At 35.6% G+C, this 21459-nt stretch overlaps 1 protein-coding gene across 2 annotated transcripts in view; it reads right to left on the bottom strand.

Annotated features, from left to right (window-relative positions):
• Positions 1–1086: 1086 nt before the first annotated feature.
• Positions 1087–21459, bottom strand: part of SOX6 (SRY (sex determining region Y)-box 6) — a 270394-nt gene continuing 250021 nt past the window's right edge. Inside the window, exons 14-16 of one of the 2 annotated variants that reach the window (XM_010563828.1) lie at positions 18086–18259; positions 15440–15656; positions 1087–7508 (exon numbers count right to left, since the gene is read on the bottom strand). In XM_010563828.1, the coding sequence (XP_010562130.1) occupies positions 7205–7508; positions 15440–15656; positions 18086–18259 (695 nt within the window). In that variant the 3' untranslated portion in view covers positions 1087–7204. Of the gene's footprint in view, positions 7509–15439; positions 15657–18085; positions 18320–21459 lie in introns of both variants that reach the window. The other variant, XM_010563827.1, reaches the window with a different exon arrangement.

Consider the following 21459-nt stretch of genomic DNA (forward strand, 5'->3'; position numbering starts at 1 on the left):
ATTTATTTTGCTATGAGAACCATGACTAATTACTAAGTCAAAAGCCAATCATGATACAAAAATGGCAGCAGTTTACAGACATGGCAATATGGCAACTATAGGTTTTTTTGTTGTCAACTTTGGTTAGTTTGTTTAATGTTATATGCAGCGGAAGAGGGGAAGGCAAAGAAAGAATTTTGTCTCATTTCTACTCAATAAAAATCCTTCTGAGATTATGTTGCTACCAACAGTACTTCCTGCTTACAAAATTGACAGTACTCAGTGAATATTATCAAATTAGGTTGGTTATCATGCATGTCTTTTACAGCATATGGTGTTAATGGATTTCAGAGGCTGATAAATGCCTTTGTGGAATGGAAAGGCATGGGGAAAACCTAAGAGCTGGAACATTCAGTCACTAAATTTAAAGGAGCCCAGCTGAACAGGCCTAGTTTTTTTGCATTTGCCTGTGCATGATTGACCATCATGGTCAATCTTTAATGCTAACTCCAAAGGAATAATAAGGAATGCATAGAAGAAGTCACACACACATCTCATAAAACAAAATTTATCTTTAATTTGTAAGTGTCAACAGCAGTACAAAAGATGGAGTGATGGTGAATAGATTAAGGGTAGAGAGGACAGTCTTGAGGTAAATGAGCATAAATAGGCAGTCTTATAGACACTCCCCTGAGGGGTCTAAACCCCTATCATGGCATATACTGTATCACCCAAGGATGACATGTTTAACATATCAGGAAAGCACCTTGTGCAAAAAAAAAAAACAAACCCAAAAAAAAATTAAAAAAATCCCCCCCACCCGAAACATGTAGGTAAGGTGCCAACATACACCAGAACATACTGTATATGGACAGTGTCTTTCAATTGTGTCTTTTCCATTAATAACTGAGGCAGAGGAGGAGAAGACTCTTAAAAGTACCACTGAAAGATTATTTAATATTTAATTTACCTCACGTCAATACTGCACAACAAAATCCAAGAAGTCTGTTTATGCAATGAAGCAGAGCTAAGAATAACTATTCTCTTTTTTAAATTGAGAACAGATTTTTTTTTTAAATTGGTATCCTTAGCAAACTTTTTTCTTTCTTTTTTTTTTTTACTGTATCAAGAGGAGAGTGTGAGATGTGATGGCAACCTTTAAGTTCATTTAAAAACTTTACACTGGACTGTACAAGATTTTTTTGATAAACTATTTACATTTTCAGACTTTAAAACATATTCAAAGCAGCAATAGACACTAGTTTTTCCTCTAAACGCCCAAATAATTACCGGCCATGGGCCCAGGTAGGTACCTGCATTGTATATAGAATTTCTACAAAGAAAACCTGCCCATTAAGTTAGCCAGTGGGTGTCCAACGAGCAGCCCTCGACGTTAAGAGCTGCACCCACAGTGTTGCTATAGGAATCAAAGCATAGTACCTTGACAAGAGAGTCTCAGTTGTCCCAACAGCTCTACACAAACTTTACAATTTGAAACAGCAGCTAGCATGTCAGTCCAGCATGTCAGTGAATTGTGCTGATTAAATTAACATAGAGTACAATCTCACAATATACATCACAAACAAATTACAATGTCAGGAAATAAGAGTTACAGTAAGATAAGTTATGTAGTAACAGCTTATAAGCTTGTCTTAATGTAATAAAAAAATTTTTACATGGGAAATACAATAATGAATGAACATAAATGCTAAGCATTCTAGTTTGCTACAAGCTGAAGAAGGGTACAAGAAAAAAAACATTGCTTTCTAGAAAGCAAAACACAAATGACAAAGGAAGACAAACGGAGAATGCACACTAGCAGGTCTGCAATGTGCAGCATACAAACAGTTAAATATTTGCACATTCCCCATACTCCAAGAGCACCAAGGACCTCACTTGTGGTTTTTAGAAAGCGGAAATTACAAAGCAAGCCATGTCACTAAGTTGCTTTATAGCTTTCATATTGCCATAAATACCAATTTGATAAGTTTTCCTTTAGCCCAGTTCACCCCACCCCACCCCCTTTTTACCCAGTGTGTGAAATCTCAGAATACTTCTTTGTCACCATTTCCAACAAATTTGGTAGTTAAAAAAGGATGATGGATTAAAATGAAATATATTTGCATATACATTTTTTTTTCCTTCTGTAGCAGGACATTACAATATATCAAAAATGTAGTTTGATCTGAGAAAAATCACAGATATTAATGGGTTATAAAAAAAAAAAAGGTTTGGGGGAAGTTTTTTTTAAAGGAAAAAGAGTGAGTGTTTTGTAAAAGATCAAATGAGGTCATATAGTATTATTCTTTTAAAAGAACATGCTTAAGTGCCAACTTGAATCTTAGAAAAGCATGCAAAACACCAAGGGTCCAAGCCCATTCATTAACTTCTCATAAAAACATGAAGAACTCTATCATACATTCTGCTGGCTGCATCTCCAGTGCAGTTGTTCACACTGTGGCCCTGGCTCAGCAAAATTTGCCCCGCTTAATGCCAACACTTTACTGGTCCTCATGACCACCAGGGAAGGACTAACATGCTTAATTTTAAGCAGGTAGGTAAGTGTTTTGCTGGGGGAGGATGGAGGTGTTAATCTTGTAGCATGTTTTGCTAGGAGATGATTTTGAAATGCCATGCTTTGATATGACCAAAAAACAAAACCAGGAAGCCAACCCAGAGAGGGGACTGTGTTTTAGATTGCCTTGGGAGGTGGTTGTGTTTGTACTCAAAGCAGGAACTGCCCACAGCTGACTGCTGTACACTTTGCACAGGGTATCATATTTATGGTGACTAATGCTGCTGTTTGTTTTGCATTCCCACCCGGAGCAATCCCATCTTTTGCCCTCCCCCTGCCTCATGCTGCACCTGAGTAGACTGATTGAGAAGCACATTGCGATCCCATGTATTCTCAGCAGGAGGTTTCGCAAACTAAATGGTGATGCCCAAACATAGAGGCAGACCAGAATTGGGCCATGTCATCAGAGTCATTTCTCCATGTAAACCTGAACCCTGGAAAGCAGTTCTGTTTCCATTAAGACTTCTATCTTCCATTTTTATGAAATATGAACTATTCTAGCTGGTATCAGACTGTTTCGGGAGTGTTTTTCTCTTGAAAATAAGTATTTTATAATTTTCCAAAAAGAAAATATATTGTATCTGTTAATTAAATAATCTGTCTGTTCACAGAGAAAATAGTATTTCTATATTTGTGTATTACCTGAATGGAGTTGTTTTTTTCAGCCAGAGTTACTAAAGCGGGGCTCAAACACAATGTTTAAAAAGCAATTCCACAAGTCCTCTTTGTGTATTATGTGAACAATTTCCCCTGGTATTATAGCCTAATATGACAATGACATGATTTAATGAATGTAGAAAATAAAGGTTTGATATTTTTAAGTCTTGACTGCATTGCAAGGGCCAGCTTAGTCCTGATAATCTTTCCAGGGATATGCTTTTGACTTCCAAATGCCATTCTTGTTAAGAAGTAAAATATCTCATTAGTTTTACTTGGATTCAGAAGACTAACTGTGTTTCTTATCAAATGTGTCAGAAATTTGGTGTGTTTAACGTATCAACTTTCTAAAAAAGAAGAAAGTATTCTGTGTTTGTGGAATATGCTAATAAAAATCAGTGAGAGCACAAGTGAGGCATCTTGCTGTCCCAGCTACAGGTCCACAATACTGCGCTCACACTGCGGGTGTAAATTCAGCATCTACATGAGGTACAGTGACTTGTCAGCATTTAATATGGACCAACATACACTGATATAGAACAAAAGTAAATACATAACTTATACTTCACTAAGTATCCATGAACAAAAAATAAAATTCTATTTCCTATGTTATATTTACACAATTTAAAAAAATTCTAAAATGAGATGGTAAATTCATCAAAAACTTTGTTTTGAGCTCCGATTAATAAAGTAAAAACGTTGGGTTTTTATCCTTATGATTGTCCTTCCTTGTTTTCTACTGACATTTTAGAGCCAATGTCGGCTAATAAATAGAATAAAATGCTCATATGCACAATTCAGATTCAAATATGTTCCTCCCACTCCACCAGCCAATAAATGCAATTTTTACCAGCTGGCGATTCCTGAACAGCCAGTCATTTTCAAGAATGTGGCTTTAACATACAGAGCATCAGCATTGAGGCAGGGCTGGAGCTAAAACAAAGTGTTCATACATACATGTATTTTGCATAAATAAATGAAATAACAAGACATAAAAATGACTCAAATCCGGCAACTGTGAGGCAGGCCCACACGAGTCGAAACAGATGACTTTTGTTCATGTAGTTTTCGTACAACAGTTTCACATTAGTCAGAAGTGATAAAAAATACCATTTATATCCAGTGCTTATAACACTTATGAAACAACATCTGTGAGTGTGTGTTTTTTTGTACTACAAGCAAAATCAAGTTTCAGTCCTAAAGAACAGTCCTTTGTTCTCCACAAGCCTGCAGAATATTATTTTGGCATGGTCATAAAATTTTTAAAAATTAACCAACTAATCTAAATGTTTGCCTTTGTGCAAAAAAAAAAAATTACATAAAATACAATGCTAGCAATACAGCACTCTACCTATGCAACAAAACCAGAAAAAAAAGAGAGCAAGAGAGAAAGAAAGTGACATGGGGGGAGGGAGAGATACTTCTAACTGGAGAATTATGTAAGACATTAATAAATAGCCATTTTTTTTAGGAAATAATGGTATCCTCCCCCCAATCTGAGCTGAATGTATTAAAAACAGTTCAAATTCCCAAGCAATTTTAAGAACAAAAACCACTTTCTATCAGTACCTTAGCCAGCTTAAAGAGGGCGCTCACCAGCTAACGACACAGCATATGCCTTTAAGTCTTGGCTAGACCAGTTTATTGCTTATTAGACATGGACTCAGAACATATTTAAATAAATAGTAAAAATATAGCATTTTGTTCCAAATTACAAAATGGTCAGAGAAATTTGACCATTGTGTTTCTATGACATTATCGTTATAAATTGTCCTGTAAATTGAACAATCTTCTTCATCTTGGGGGTTGTTCTCGCAGATTTAAATGTGATTCCTACAGTGGCAACAATGGCTATCTCTGCTCAAACAGGTATTCGTGGGGCTATGAGGAAAATGACAGCCTCTTGTCATTGCACCTCACATGAATTTCTGCAAGATAGGATGATAGCACAAGGATAGCCAGCATTAACACTATACTTCTTTCATTGTCTGGGCCCTAAACAAAGCCCTTACAGCTCTGTGGGAAGATTCCCACAGACTTCAAGAGGAGCTGCTCTAGGCCCACTCATACCTCTCAGCCTGAGTCTGAATTTATCACCAATGTGCTGAACATACCCAATTCAGAATAAAAGCTGAGGGAGTTGAGCTGCAGCACATGTATTCATCAGGCCCATTGGATCTGCATATATATATACAGTGATGTATTTGTGAACAGGAGTGGAGTGTGAGGGAAAAAGATAAAGGCAATTTCTTCTCTGTCTCTGCAATTTAATAAATTCGCAATCTTTGAATATCTCTCTCTCTCTCGTATATTTCCAAGAATTTTCTCTAGCAATTGCATTGTTTCTAGTAGTAATACAAATAAAAATTTTTGTTTCTATAGCACCTTACATCCAAATATCCCAAAGCACTTGACAAGCATTCATCAAGATCTGGCTCACATTCCCACATGACTAATGTTCAATAAATATTTTTGATGCACCATTTTCCCAGCTTTGCAAGTCAGATATTTGTGTGGCCTTCCCTCCCTCACTAGGAGTCTCACATATAAATCACTGCATAAATACTTAAGGTAGCAAACAGTTCCTTCAGGTGACAACAGGAACATAACGTACAGAGCCATGATTCACTGCAGGATTCTACAGGCCCTAAAAATTTATCATGGTGGACTCTACAGGCAGTTTGGATTTTACATCTGCCTTTGCTGTCTAAGTATAGAGGTTTGTAACTATAAACAATTTTTTTTAGGAATAATTGTACTGTATGTACATATAAAAGTACTCACTTTATTTTGCATTACATGTAGCAGAGTGTTTCCAAGTGCTCCTTGAACATACAGTGTTACAGGAACAACTGACCTTCTCATTCATAAATGTCATGTTCACATTAGTAGCAGGTGCACTTTTATTTTCATATAGCTGTGTAATTTAGGGGAGGAGAAAGAAGGGGCTCTTTAAAATATCAATAAGGAATTGTAAGTGTAATGCCACCAACAGTACTTTTAAAAATAAATATTAAGTATTTGGACCCTTGACATTCTGGAATGAATAAATTATTTAAGAGAAAATGTGTTAAGACTGAATGCAAGGGTTAAAAGCAAAGGGATAGAGAATGTAATAAGAGGTGGCCTCACACTGCTAAGACAGGCCTGTCCATAGCTGGTGATCGCTCTTTTGTGCTTACTTAAAATCTCACACTAATGGCACATCAAGAGGCAAAAGCAATTGGGCACATGCACTATGGCAACCATGTTCACTACTTAAGAATATCCTGTTTCCAGATTCCTGAGTACTTTACCATATTCTGGAAAAAATTAGGTTTTATATATAATTTTTTTTAAGATGGCAAAGGATTGTCTAAGACTTTACAGTGTCTCCTTTAAGACTTTTTTTTTTTTAAATGTTAAGATTCAAAAGTTATGAAAAGTTTGGCACATCAGAAGTTCAGCTATACATATGGAAAAAAATGGAATTCAGAGACTATTTTTTAAAGACGAGCTATGATGCACAGATGTGCACACTTGCGGACTTGTTCTGTTTCACAATATGAAATCTGCAGTTTTTGTTTTCTAAAATAATCCAGAATAAAAACACATTCACAACCTGTAGGCTGGCACAGCATACCTGAGTGAGAATGTATAACCCCCATCTAAACCAGTAACTTAAACCTTTATCAGCATCCAAACGGAAAAAGACAAAAGGTAAGACTTGTAAGACAGCTATTGATTCATATAAGTTTTCAAGTCCTGATGTCTGATATTTAATATATGTCTTCATCTAAATTAAAAAAAAAAAAACAAAAACAAAAACAAAAAAACCAAGTTCATGAAAAATTAGGGAAACAATCTGTCTCACACATTAAGAAACATTTAAGACCATTCTGCTGATGTAACTGTAGGAGCCACACATGCATGCAGGCTCTTTAAGAACTTTTGTTCAAAAAAAACCCAAAAAAACCCAAATGAGTCTGAGTTCTTTAATTCTGTGAACACTCCTCAGTTGGCACTGACTGCCTCATGGGCTTCATTTTCACTACTATAGTCTGATTTGGGATCATCCTCATAGTCCTCGTACATTTCTATTTCATCCTCTCCATTTATCATTTCATTTCCAGCAAGGCTTCCGCTGTCCGTCTTCATACCATAAGTGCTCTGAATGACGGGGATGCTGGGCTCAGGGCTGGCAGAGGTGCTGGAACAATCTGATGTCATCTGAGGTGATGGTGTGGTAGTCGCCATGGTAATAGCACCAGGATAGACAACCCCCGTTCCTGTGGTGATTGGAATTTGAGGCTGTTGTCTGTAAGGAAAAACAAGAGGGGAACGTGATTTCTGTGTTCAGAGGAGGGAAGACCTTCCGCAAGTCCAAATGAAAGAAAAGTGAGTGGTTTCCTAGAAAGGCTGCATGCATTCCTCTGGGGTTCACAGTCTGGGCCCATACGGTATTGGTTCATCTTAGCTCCCCCCACGGACAAATGGACAGTAAACCGTTTAGTAACTACCAGACATTGATTCTTTTGTGTATTTTATGTGTTTATTTAAACCATACTGCAAACTAGCACTTGGACAGAGATCATCAAAAGGCTTCAGGCACCTGTGTGATGCCTAACTGCTACTGTAGACATAATGTCTCTAAAATCTAAATCCTCCAAACTCCTGACAAGAGCTTCTGTTAATGAGAGGACCTTGGTTACCTGTAAGTGCCAAAAATGGCAGAAAGGTGACTAAGTAACATTGTCTAACTGTAAGTATGTAATTTACTATTTAAGTGCTAGGTAGACTCCTACGTCACTTAGAAATACTTTTGATATTTTATTTCTGGTTTTTGATTTTTATTTAAATCCATGATCAGAATGCTATTTGTTCTTCAGGATTTAATGTGTAAGACTGAGTTTTTGAAGCAGAGTACTTTAAGAAAAAAAGAACAAATGTTCTTTTTTCTATGGTAACCGACAGTCTACAGGAATTCAAACTTCCTCCTGAGGACCCAGTGTCAGACCTAATCTATTTTGACAATGCAAATACATGGGAAGACTCAATTAAGGGTGCACTACCTCTACTTCTGACACATCTCACCTTCTGATATCTAACTTTGCACTATGTAACGTCTTTTTCATGTGTATGTGATTTTAAGCATACTGGGGCAATACCACACTTCAACTAAAATAGGCTTATATCACTGCCAGTCAAGAAATTCAACACAAGCTTTAACTGTAAGCATGTATATAGTTGTAATAAGTGATGCAATGTCTTTTCTTACAGTGATGTACGTATATTCAAATGCTTTGCTGAGTAAAGGCCAGGTTGCTGAACCCATTCCATGGTCAAGCCCTTACTGGCTACAAATCAATTAAATCTACTTCTTAGATTTGGATTCATTAACTAATAACATAATTTCTATACTAAAATACTCATACAAATATTCTCATATTATTTCTGGATCATTACCTTTAGTAAAGCTATGAGGAGAAGGAGGGATGTAACTTGTCTGAAGGAAGAGAATCTCCATCGTAATTTAGATGTAACACTGAACGAATATACTCCAGTACCAGAAATACCTAAATGCCCTGGAAGATGCTATTTTAGTATTGACTAGTTATTGAACACACGCGCCTATTTGCATAATCTATTTGAAGAATCATATAATTCAATGTATTCCCAACCTTCTTTAGACCAATATTGACCAAGTATTAGAGAACTATTATATAATTTTAGCAGGAGAAACAGTGTCAGATGTGTTTGAATAATCCAAAGAATCTATAACTTCTTGACCACTGTGTCATTGTATGCTAAAATTCAAAAGGACATTCCATAAACCAGTCTCTCAAATCCTTAATCATTGGCTAAATCAATACACAAAATAATGTAAAGCTTATTTACAAGTCCCTAAATGTTGGGTCTTTATAGTTCATTGATCAAACTCTAATTTTGATAAATATCACACTACAGAGTTACTGGGAAACCAAAGTCCTTCAAGTTTGGGAACCAATACAGACAGTCAAGTCATGAACACTCTGTGTAAGATAATATTAAAATAGCATCTAGTACTGTCATTGCTGGTACTGCTAGCCTGACTCTTAAAGCCTCTGCACAGCTTGAGAAATTCAAACATCTGTTGTATAAGTATAGTACACCTGGCTAGCAACGAGCAAAAACATCGCAGTAATTCATTTGACACAGTCATTATACTCCTGTTTGCAAATGATGATTTGCAGATGATTTACAAACAGCTAGGGATTTTTCACTAAATTTTCACTTTTAAAATGGTCTGATAAATGTTCTGTGAAAACAATTTTCAGCCAATGTATTTGCTTGCAAGTGATTTTCTGCAAACATCTTTCAATACTTTATCCATAAAATTGAACACCTACCTCACATGGGAACATTTCTGTTTTAGGATTGCATGTTGTCAGGAGTATAAACTATTACTGTTAAAAACCCACATGCATCTCCTCCACAAATTTTAGACACAGAAAATGTTCACATTAATGACTGTTTCACAAAGCAAAGGAAAAAAAACCCCACACATGGTCACAGCAAAATTCTACATAGCTGTCACCAGGCCATACACACTTAATTCTCTCTAACCTACCCATCTAACAACCGCTGGTACTAATCTTTTTCTGATACTTCTTAGAATAAATACATTCACAAAACAAAGCATCCCCAATTGTTCATCGAAGAACACCACAATATTAATGCCAAAAGATGTTTTGAGAAAAGTTGTTTTTACTACTCTTACAATAAAAATTGTAGAATATACTCAAAGAATGATTGAGTGCAAGCTGCTCTTGTGTTATAGATGACACTGGGGATCAGAACCCTAATAGCCACCCATAACCCTCCCCCCCCAAAAAAGTTTGCATTTTTTAGAAGCAAATTTCCTTTTTATAAGCAGCAAGAAGGAAAAAAAAAAATCTGTTTAGGACAGGGCTGCAAGGTGTCTGGATAAAATGGTGGTTGCCAGTGTTAAGCCCTAAAGGACAGGCTAAGTTAAGATATTCATATATTCTTTCAAATGCTTATCAAGTCAGCAAAACTTTTTTGCATATCCACATTTCAATGGGACAGGGTATATTTGTCCAAGTACCACCCATTTCAAACTATAAAGGGAGCAGGTCATCTAAGCATAATGAAGCAGAATTTACAGAGATACCTTTTACTTGAGAATGTGTGGCAAACTACAGAATGAATCTTACTGGTAAAGAACTTGATCGGTGTAACAGGAAAGTTAACGGCTTACTGAATTTGTCATTCATAAACGCAGTTCTTCTTTACATGTTAAACATTATCAGACGTGGTGTGTATGCCTGCTGCTGGGCAATAACTGTGAGCTTTAAATTACCTATATCTCACCATGGAACTGTAAACATGTAGTAACTGTACCACCTAAAGGGGAAGTGTCTCAAATTGCTACCCATTTGCTAGTAAAAATTTGCTAGCACTTAAACATGGGCACCCACACACCTCCAATAACCAGACACCTACCTCTCACTTGAGCCCTGTTGTTATTTAGAGCTGATCAGGTTGTCACTGTAAATTCTGCTCAAGTTGATGCATTACATCCCAGAAAGCCTTATTTTAAGATACCACAAACTATATGGATGGCATATGATACTGGAGATGAGTGTTATCATTTTCTAAGTAATTAAATTTTATAGGATAGGGAGAGGGGAAGAAATCAGAGCATTTATTTGAATTCTAACCACTCTCCCTGAAAGGAAGAGTTGGAGTTTCTAACCTATGACTGTGGCCATTATGTTTTCTTTTATTTGTAGTTCTTAAAGGCATTCATGTTAATGGTGTTTTTCATAACATTAAATTCCACATGTTTAATCCTTGTATCTAGCTAGAGTTTTGCCTATCATAGGACCTTGGAGTGAGGGGACAAAATCATGCTTTACTGCAAGCTACAGGTTACAATTCAGCTCAGTTGCACATGGTTAAAGCAAGGAAGTTTTCTGCCTGGTTAAAATTTCCAGAACCCAACATTAATCTTCCTATCTCTTCAGATCCACGAGGAACGGTGATGCATGGCTACATACCCTGGCTTCAAACCACTCCTGTCTCCACCATCTCCTCTGCCAAAGAAATCCTTATGTGGCCAGTTACTACAGGTTGCTTGCCCCTCTGCTCTGCCAGCATCGCTAACATCTGTCCAGTTTGGGGCTAAAGATTTGGCCCAAAATAGTTAGGTAAATATAAAAAAGGAGGTAACATGAAAATTCTTAGACCAGTTGACCTGCTCACAAGTTTGCAGCATTAATATTCTTAGGATTTTCCTGGAGAATGTTCCACTTTTGACTTTTGCAAAAGTAGCTAAACATTTAAATTGGCAAATTACCATTGTTTCTGATCCCTTCCCAATTATTTTCTGACAGCTCTTTAGATGACTGAAGCAAAATCGATTGCATTAAGGAAAATGCTTATACGCTACACACCCTTGAAACTTACATTCCCATAAGGAATGAAATAACAGTAAATCTCACAAAAGCACTCATTGTGTACTTTAAGTTCAAGCTACAGGAGTATAATATTACAGCCTTATTCAAAACTGTAGTCTAGCAACATTCAGACTATGTGTGTACAGTAGTTATAAACACTATAAAGGCTTTATTCTAAACATCTTACACTGGTAAAACACACAAAAAAAGTCACTGCTTACCTAATTTTGCAGAAAAATGTGTATATATCATATACTTGTATTTAGAGTATATTAGACTGTAAAAATGACTGAGAATTGAATTATTTTTGTAAGACAAGGCAACAAAAGACAGACTTTTAACTTAAAATATCTGATGTATGGTTTATATATGATCCATTTGTTAGTTCACATTTATTTCTGCATTACAAAAAAAGTACTATTGAAGATAAATTGTAAATCACTTGAAGTCTGTTCAGGGATTAACTTATGCTGAAGTTATCATTCACAACTTCCCATTAATAATTTTATTATTAAAAATAACTCAATTATTTTAAAGCCGTAGTTGGCTTCAGATTCAGCTTCCACTAGATTAAAACCAGCACATTTTAATATACTCTGTATTAAACGTGAATTCTTTCTATATATTATCTGCCTCATTTGGAACAAAATTCATTCATGTAGGGATGCAATAGAAGGCCTACAAATATTTTAAGTTCCACTCTGTTCTTTAAAATACTTGTCAGTTCCTAGATTTTTGTGCTGGTCTATCACATATATAACATTGATCTCAAAACATGAATTTCGTGCCCAATTTCTTCCAAGAAATCTTCACTCTCATCCAATTCTTTGGAACCTTTTCTTCAAAAATCTGAACAGAACCTTGCCATTCATTAGTTTATTTCTCTATTTTATTTTAAAGCCTGGCTAGTTTGTATATTGAGATTCTCTAAACAACTTTTGTGCATCTTGCCAATGTTTATCAAATAATGTGGCTCACTGAAGTAATAAGCAGTATGAGCTTTTTTGCATCTTAAAAGTTCAAGCAGTGTAAAGCCTTCTATATTTGTGGTGGGAAGTGTTTTAGTTGTACATGCGGCAGGATTATTCTATGCTAGCCAGTGGCTCACCCAAGGGGATCTGATGGGAACTAGCCCTTATTGGATTGCTTAAGCCATAAATATACATTTGGTGTAAGAGAATACCAAACACAAATATGAAATAATAGTTTTTTCTTGCTATTTATACTTTCCTTTAGCCACCTGTTTTGAAGGTCTATCTTTCTCTTCACACATCTCCTATTTATCTTTTTATTCTGTGATGATAATTTTTTGCCATTCCCAACTTAATTGGTATGTTCTTTAAAAAAAAAGAAGAAAAAAAAAAAGAAAAAACAGCAGGACTTCAGGCAGTTTGAAGCACTTGGCATATTTCACTGGAATCTACTTTGTACTTTTGTTCTCTATTTTACACTGAAATATTTACTGTAAACATAGAGTATATTCAATCCTAAAAACCACATTTGTCTCCTATTTCATTCTGAAAAGGAAACTGCATCTCAGCTCTCACGTTTACAGTTTTGAAGGATGGTTTATGCTGTTTGTTCCATCAAAACAGTGGAAAAATGATGGGTATACGAGGTCAGTTAGGAAAACTGTTCCATTTGATGCTTTATGTGATATTTACATTAAACACAAGGAAAAATAAGTTTAAGAAGTTGATGGGGTCAATTACTATGTTTCACTTAATTATAATCTGATTTCAATGAAATGTTGCTTTTTATTACTCAGTAAACCATTCTGCTGAGATAAATGATGCCATGTTTTATGTTTCAGTTCAAAAAAGCTGTCCTGATCTGGGTTTTTTCACCTTTTTGGCTCGGTGTCTTCCAAGAATTTTGTTTTAATTTTTTCTTTAGGGAAAAGGGAATTTGGGGCAACAGTGGGAAGTCACAGAAAAGCATGAAATAATTTTTTAAAATCACAGTCTGTGTTTCCTCAGTATCAAAGTTTATATTCATATTGAACTGCAACATGGATCTCATTTCACCTTTATTGAATGCATCCATTAGACTTCATACCCCCTTTTTCATCACTTGCATAACTAAAAGTCATTGTTACTGGTAAAGTCCACTGCATCATTATATAAGTGCGTAAAGGTAATTTACTCTTACTTTAAAACTTCAACATGAATAGAGGATGGTGAAGTGGACTTAGTATAAATACGAATTAGAACCAATCCTTTCAAGAAAATGACGACATTCTTATGGTCTTTGTGATCATACTGTTTGATATATCAGAAAGATGATACATTCAGGTTGCACCAGCAGTTTAATTTTGAATAGTTTTCATTACTTTTTTTTTTTTAAATCACAATATTATTCTTTAACAGAAGATTCTTAGATCTGTCCTTCATATTCAGCCCCATATTTAGCCACCACTTCCAATGTGTAAAATGCTACTGCTTAATACTGTTTTGAATTAACAAACAATTCTCAAATTGTTTAGACTGGTGTTCTGGCATTTCTTTTGCATTTCTTGACTAGATGTGATTTGGTCTGTCAATCTGCTTTGGAAGACATAAGCTAGAGTTTCATTCCCTCAATCTGAATATAATTTGTGATGTGCTGTATAAATTCAGATTTCTATTTAGGGGTCTATGTACAATTTTGATGGAAGCCTATTAGTAAACAATTTCCCTTAGAGTGAAGAAGAAAAAACAATGTCAAAACTATAGACTGGAAGGCTATTTCAAGATATCAAAACCACTTCTATTTACTGATTGAAGAAAGAGCCCACATTGTTGCAGGCTGTACCACAAAATAATTGACTGCAACAGGAGTTCTGCATCCCAAGCCAAAAATGAGGGCACATAATCGACGTCAAGGTCAATTATCTGGTAGTGAAGTACCCAACAAAAGGAGACTATTGTGATTAGAGAAATAAGCAGAACATTGTGAATTTGGAAAGGCTGGCACTGGAGATAGCTTTTAGACTCTTTGTAAACCACCAGAAACATTGTGTTAGAGCACTGAGCATCACAGATTAAGTCATAAAAAAAAAAAAACAAACAGGAGAGAAAAATCAGTTATGGTGCAGTTGTTTCACTGGGCTTTTGTTATCTTTAGCCTGTAGATCTTTCATAGTGCTGCTTTCTCTGTTGAAGACTAGAGGAAATACTGTTAAAAAACACAATGTTTTTAAAACTGTGCCGGGATCTTTCTGAGCCACAGATTCCGAGTTGTAAATCTACCCCATCTATGCACTACTTGAAAGACTCCTCCTAAAACGTTTATTTTGAAAAAATATTTTTTCCAGAGTTCTATATATAACAAAATTCCTCATAGCCTCATGCTATGATATCATTCATTCATGTGTGTTCCTAACGTAACTGCTATTACTCCCATCCCTTTTCCCTTCTCCCCCTCCTGACTCCTTTTTCTACAAGGGAATAACCTTTTGTGTTTTTCTCTTTGTTCTTGTCTTAATTTAGGAAATGATCCTAGTCATTACTAACCCAGAATGGACTAGCTTACTAATAACTCACAAAAGACTTGATTCAAACCTTTCATGCTAATGGGAAACACCTTCTTTTGACTTTAAAGAATTCCCCAATCCGTCTCATAATCAGCATTCAGTGGCAAGCTGATAGCTCCATATTCCGTGATATGTCTTATGTTTTAAATAAGGTTTTACAGGTTCAAATCCTTACCTTCTAAATGACATTAGTCAGTGACTTAAACAGAGGAGTCTATTTGTTTTCAAACAGCATGCTCTGTCTTTGAAAACAATTACAACAATAGTACTCACCCTACAGTAAAAAACTGCCTCATCTCCTGTCTTCGAGACCTCATCAGTTGTTTGTATTCACCAATACGCAATTTCTTTCCATCAACAATGCAGGTACGTTTTGGTCGAGGTTTGTATTTGTAATTAGGATACTTTTCTAGGTGGATTTTACTTAGCCGTGCCTGCTCTTCATAATAAGGTTGTTTCTCTTGATTTGACATGGACTTCCAGCGAGATCCTATTAACAGAAAACATTAGTGAGTGCTCAAGTAAAGCACGTTTAGCTTTACACATACACATTTCAACATCCCTTCTTGCCATAATAAACAAATTTTAAATAAGTTAATTAAATAAACTGATCTGCATTTACATCAGCCAGCACATATATTGGGAAGCACAACCTGAGACACCTTAAAAGAACCTTAACTTACAGATATTGCTGCAGACCAAACATATGTAAATCTCTATTAAATAGGTGCATTTAAAATCAATAGTTACTCCTCAAAATCTCAGCCTCATGCTGCAAAACAGACTTTAATTTTTCATAATATGAGCATTAATCTGTGAATAATTCTATAGCTTTGTAATACCACACACAGTATTATGGTTAAGTAAGGTCTACAAACATACTTTTACTGTTAAAAGCTTGACACATTGCCTAGGGATACATGCTTCTTTGATAGTTTTATGAGGATTTGGTTTATACACTGCTGCTAATAGATATTAATACCTTGCTATGTAGCATGAAAAAATTATCAAAACCTTATAGATTTGACAAAATTATGAAAAATCCCTTGCTGTCCAGGTGTCTTAAATTTACTAATCTTCTGATATAAGCTTGGCATAATATTGGCACCTTACCATACTTTAAATCCTATTATGCATATTATCTTCTGGCCAGATGTAATAAATGCACAGAACTGCACCGACAAAGTTACATTTGACAAACTTATATTTAAAAAAAAAAAAAAAAAAAGAAAAACAGAAGGCACACGTAATTATATACACCACTTCAGGTACTGTAAACTCTCATTGAAAGCTGCACCAATAAAAAAGTTTAAAAATTAACACAGTGTACACAGGAAGAGGAAAAAGTATTCAGATCTCTTGTATTGTTTATAAGGAGCTATCTAAACACTTGAATAGAGAGGAGATTTTTTTTTTTTTTCCAGGGGATAATAAATGCAGAAAATAGCTTTTTGGTGTCTTTTAGATGAATAAAACGATTACAGCTGCGGTAAACATGGGTGGAAGCTATTCTTTTACCAAGATTTTTCATACATCAACAAATGGAAAAGTTGTATAAATATTATCTGTAGCCAGCAATACTCTGTGTCAGTTCTAATATTTCAGTCTCTTTTCTTATTGTCCTGCAAAAGTTGCACAGATATTATATGGACATAGACTTATTTGTGGCAGAGCAGATACTGACAGGTTAATTCCATGGTTAACAAACACTCAATTGCTGGCACTTCTGAAATATTTATGCTGGAAGTTTACATTTTAATGAATACAGTTACTATGCTCCTAATAGTTTTTTCACAGAATGCACACAAATAGTATAGATTCCCTACAGCTGCCAACACTGAAACAGTGCAGGTTTTATACAAAACTGAAAGGCTATTCATATAACTTACTTGTATAGTAGACAAAAATATGAGAACTGCTAAGCAAGATTTTGGAAGTTTTAGGACAAAGCAACATTTATTTCTATGTATTCTTGCCTCTGATTGAACTAACATGCAACAAACTTCGGTAAGAACGTATTTGAACTCAAAGTTTACAATAAAAAGATTACAGAGGAAGCCTGATTTTTACTTTTATTTATTACGAGTTACATTTGGAATCTGTCTTTCACTTCAAAGACTCAGAAAGCAAATATAGGTTTTAAGATTTCACCACCCATTCTCACGTATGTTTCTAATTCTCTGGAGTGGTCTTAAAAAGCAAATAAAAATTTCTCAAAAATAAGCCATTTTATTTGCACAGTGGCAAAATATAATCCATGGTATATTCCCTTATCTTCCCAATCTATACAAATCAACTATTAACTATGGTGTCTTTTAACTAAGCACTATTTTAATTGTATGATACTAGTGCTTCCTTAGCTTTTTGAACATTGTAACACGTAAACCTTTGATTTTGATTTTGTACTTTAATAATTTTTTCCCAGTGTTTACTCTAGCAAGTACCATTTTGCATTCAGGTGATTTGTAGTTCAGGTGATTTCTAGTGGGATCTTGCAATTAGACCTTTTATCAGGATACACGCTTGCAACAGATTTAACCAAACATTCCTTTTGAATGCTACTAAGTCTTTAAAGCATGTTGTGACTCTGCTGTTGAAAATAAAAAGCATTAGGGAAGGGGCAGAAAGGGAAAAGGAAGGGAACGAAAATGAAAACAACTCATGAGTCTTCATTTGTATAAGTTTCAGTAATTCCAATTTCAGTGAACATCTCCCAAACAAAATATGTCCTAAAATTAGAGAAGTTGCATATCCAAGAAGGAAGTAACTAGCCAGTATCACCAATATAATAACCTCATTCTTTCCACAGCTCCAAAAATAACTAACCTCTGCCAACTGCCACTACTATACAGAGCCTTCTAAGCTTCCCTCGGTTTTGGTTCAGTCACAGTCATGATTTGTTCATTGTCTTGCACTTACCTAGGATTTTGCTAATGTTGGAGTTATGCATGTCAGGGAAGGCTTGGAGAATTTTCCGACGCTCATCCTTTGCCCAAACCATGAAAGCATTCATTGGTCGTTTGATGTGCGGTTCGCTACTGGCTCGGCCCCGCGAATCCCGGTAGACTCGAGCTTCAGCCACAGTGGCACCTCCTGTTGGCCAACAATAATACTGCTGTAGTTTAGCTGCAGAGCCATTCATTGCTTTACTTCCTGTAATGTCAGGGCAGGAAGAAACAAGATGGATGCAAAACATTATTATGTGGATTACGCAAGCGCTTTCACTGCTGTGTTTATTTTAGCCTTATTCTCTTTTGCTCTCTCCCCTTTTAGCTGCCAGATCTACGAGAGAGAGAGACAGTGAGAGAAAGGATATCCAGTGATTTCAGTGTAATGGATCAGGCTCACGCAGCTGAAGGCATCAACATCTGAGTGAGGAAACAAATTGCACTGGTATTTCTCCAGGTGAGGTATGGAGATTTGAAAAAGTTTCCATTTGGGACTTTAACATAGCATACATGTTCCGAATGCTCAGCAAAACTCACATAGAAGTTTGAGAATATAAACTGATGTAGACCTGTTCACACAAGTAATTTACAATTACTTTACTGCTTGAGCAGTGAAGCACATGCCAAACATTTCATAAAATAAATTATATAGTACACCAGGTACATGCTGCTAGTTGTATGGATCTGATTATATCTGGAGCTGAACATTTTAAAGTTGCATGTCCTTTAGTTGAATTTTAGATGCATCTTGGAGCATTCGATCACATATATGTAATAAAACTCTCTGCCTTCAACAGGTACATGCATAGCATCCTGGAGCTTCCAGAATGGGAGACAAGCACTCCAGCTTCTCCATGCCTGCTGTTTTTTAATGTACCCCAGTGTCCTGTCATTACCCACCATCAATTCAACTTGTACATGCATAACCTTAATGCATTTTTTGAATGCATCCAGCTCCACTTCTTGACCACAAACAGCAAAGCTTCATGGGGATTTAGAGTTCACAGAGCTGAGTATGAGGTGTAGAACTAGTTAATACAGGAGAAAGAGATAACTGAGCCTGGATAAGGCATGCTTTTACCAGAAAAACTTTTGCAATTGTGATGATAACATGTTTTTAGTGTTATACCTTAGCTATAAAAGAAAGGCAAAAAGTCTTTACAGTGGCAGTGACATACTTAATCTTAGGCCTCATCAAACTCTTCATATAATTCAATACCTTGAAAAAGCAAGATTCTTGACCACAGATTAGCACAGCAATAGGCCTCCTTTTTTGTACACTATTACAGCTCCTGACACGGATTCATTTGCCAAATAATATAAGATTAGTTCTTTACACAAAGTAAAACACTGAAGATGTACTGATTTCAGAGACCGACTCACAAGTTTTTAATTGTGTAAAAACTAAGTTTCCCGATTTAGTGTGAAAACACTACATATTAGATACAGCATTTAAAAAATTCTATATACAAAATACATTCACTTGAAAAAAGTCCTAAAATAGAGGATGCATAACTAATACACTACCTTTTTGCCACCAGGTCCACAGTACATTAATTTCATTTAAAACGCACTGACCATACAGGATAAATTGATTTTGCTTTATATGGTGTTGACAGCCATGTTTATTGTGCAGTGAAATGTAGTGTAGTTTCAAGCTGACTATATCCATCAACACAGGGCAATATGCTGACTACTGGGCCAGATGAAGACATACATTACCCTGAGAGCAAAACACTCATTCGTATACAGCAGTGTCTTCTCCTGAGGATCACCATGGTAATTTATGATGCCTCCAATGCCATTACTTTACAACTGACACCAATTTGGCAATTTGTATACTAACATGCGTGCACATAAAAGACGACAGGTTTGTGGCAAATGTGAGATGCAAAACTATTTTAATACTATTCTAAGTTAAGTACCATGCTACAGGTGTTCAGCATTTACAGGAGACTGCAGCCACAGTCAGCTTTTTATTGCAAAAAACAACAGTAGTTTTGCTGAGTGACCTGCATGTAGGACCAACTTAGGGGTGTGTATGGTTAATGAGGCTCTGTCCATTGTTGTCAGAAGGCTTGGAACATGCATATCAAAGACACCATCTTTTGAGAGGATATACTTATTGTGAAACTATAATAAGTTACAAACATAGTAAGTCAACATTGAAACATTTATTGAGACAAACGGCTATATAATTTGAGAAAAATCAAATATATCATGTAATGGCTCTTCCATCTTTTAAAATAATACTATAAAATTTGTAACTGGTATGTGGGCAATTAGGAAGTTAGTGACAAATTAAAAAATTTATTATTCATGCAAAAGTTGTCTTTTGTTATTCAGCTACTCTACTCACAACAAATGAAAGAAAACATATTTGAATCCATATGGTGATTTTCCATCTTTTACTTTCCCAAAGGTACTTATTCACTATGGCTAAGGAGTTTGTCTTTAGCCCTTTCTAACACAATTTTGGTCTGACCTTTCAATCCTAATGAAGGCAAAGAGTACCTTTACTACTATCAAGATTATAGGCCAGCTTTTTAATCTGGATATAATTTAGAGAGAACAACAACAACAACAACAAAAAGAAAAAACAAAAAAAAAAACCAAAAAAACCCCCAACCCGCCATAAATGATCTGTTTTCAGAGAAAGTTTATGTTAGAAAACAATTCTTACTTAGAGTAATAAATTACAACCATCCCAAGAAGGCCAAGAAGCTCTGGCTGCATCTGCTTTAAGCAAGTCCATACTTGAAGAATTTGAAAAAGCAGCCAAAGAGTTGATGTTCTTTGTGCTTGATCTCTGGGGGAATATTTGCAAGTTGACCCATAGGCCATCACAAAAGCATCTGCAAAATGAATTTCTGCAAATAACTAAGGTAATATCATCTCCATGTTCTTCTAACTATCTCAGAACTACAGAATTCAGTTTATAAAGCATTACAAGAAAATACTTCTGTTAGCATGTGATTCTACGCGGGGAGCCAGAAAGTCTCAGTACCTTTTTAGCTTAGAAATGAGCTGCTAATGATATAAAAAGAACCTAGCTCAGTGAGCTCTTACAAGTTGAAACACATAAGAACAAGCTTTCAAACTGGTTGTTCGTAGGTACTTCATCCTGTCAATCAGATATTTAGACAGTGTTGTGCCCTATATAAACAATTTCAACAGGTTTTACAAAGTATGGATTTTTTTTTTCTTATTGTGATAATTATAGTACTGACAGAGGCTGAATGAGATGCCTGAAGTTTTTAAAGAAAAGACACATACAACTGCAAAGAAGTAGGTGTTTTACTTCTTTCTGAAAATATTTTCAGGAAAGCCTAATAAATAATAAAC

Source organism: Haliaeetus leucocephalus, unplaced genomic scaffold (assembly GCF_000737465.1).
Source record: "Haliaeetus leucocephalus isolate CR32 unplaced genomic scaffold, Haliaeetus_leucocephalus-4.0 Scaffold173, whole genome shotgun sequence".
Lineage (NCBI taxonomy): Eukaryota > Metazoa > Chordata > Aves > Accipitriformes > Accipitridae > Haliaeetus > Haliaeetus leucocephalus.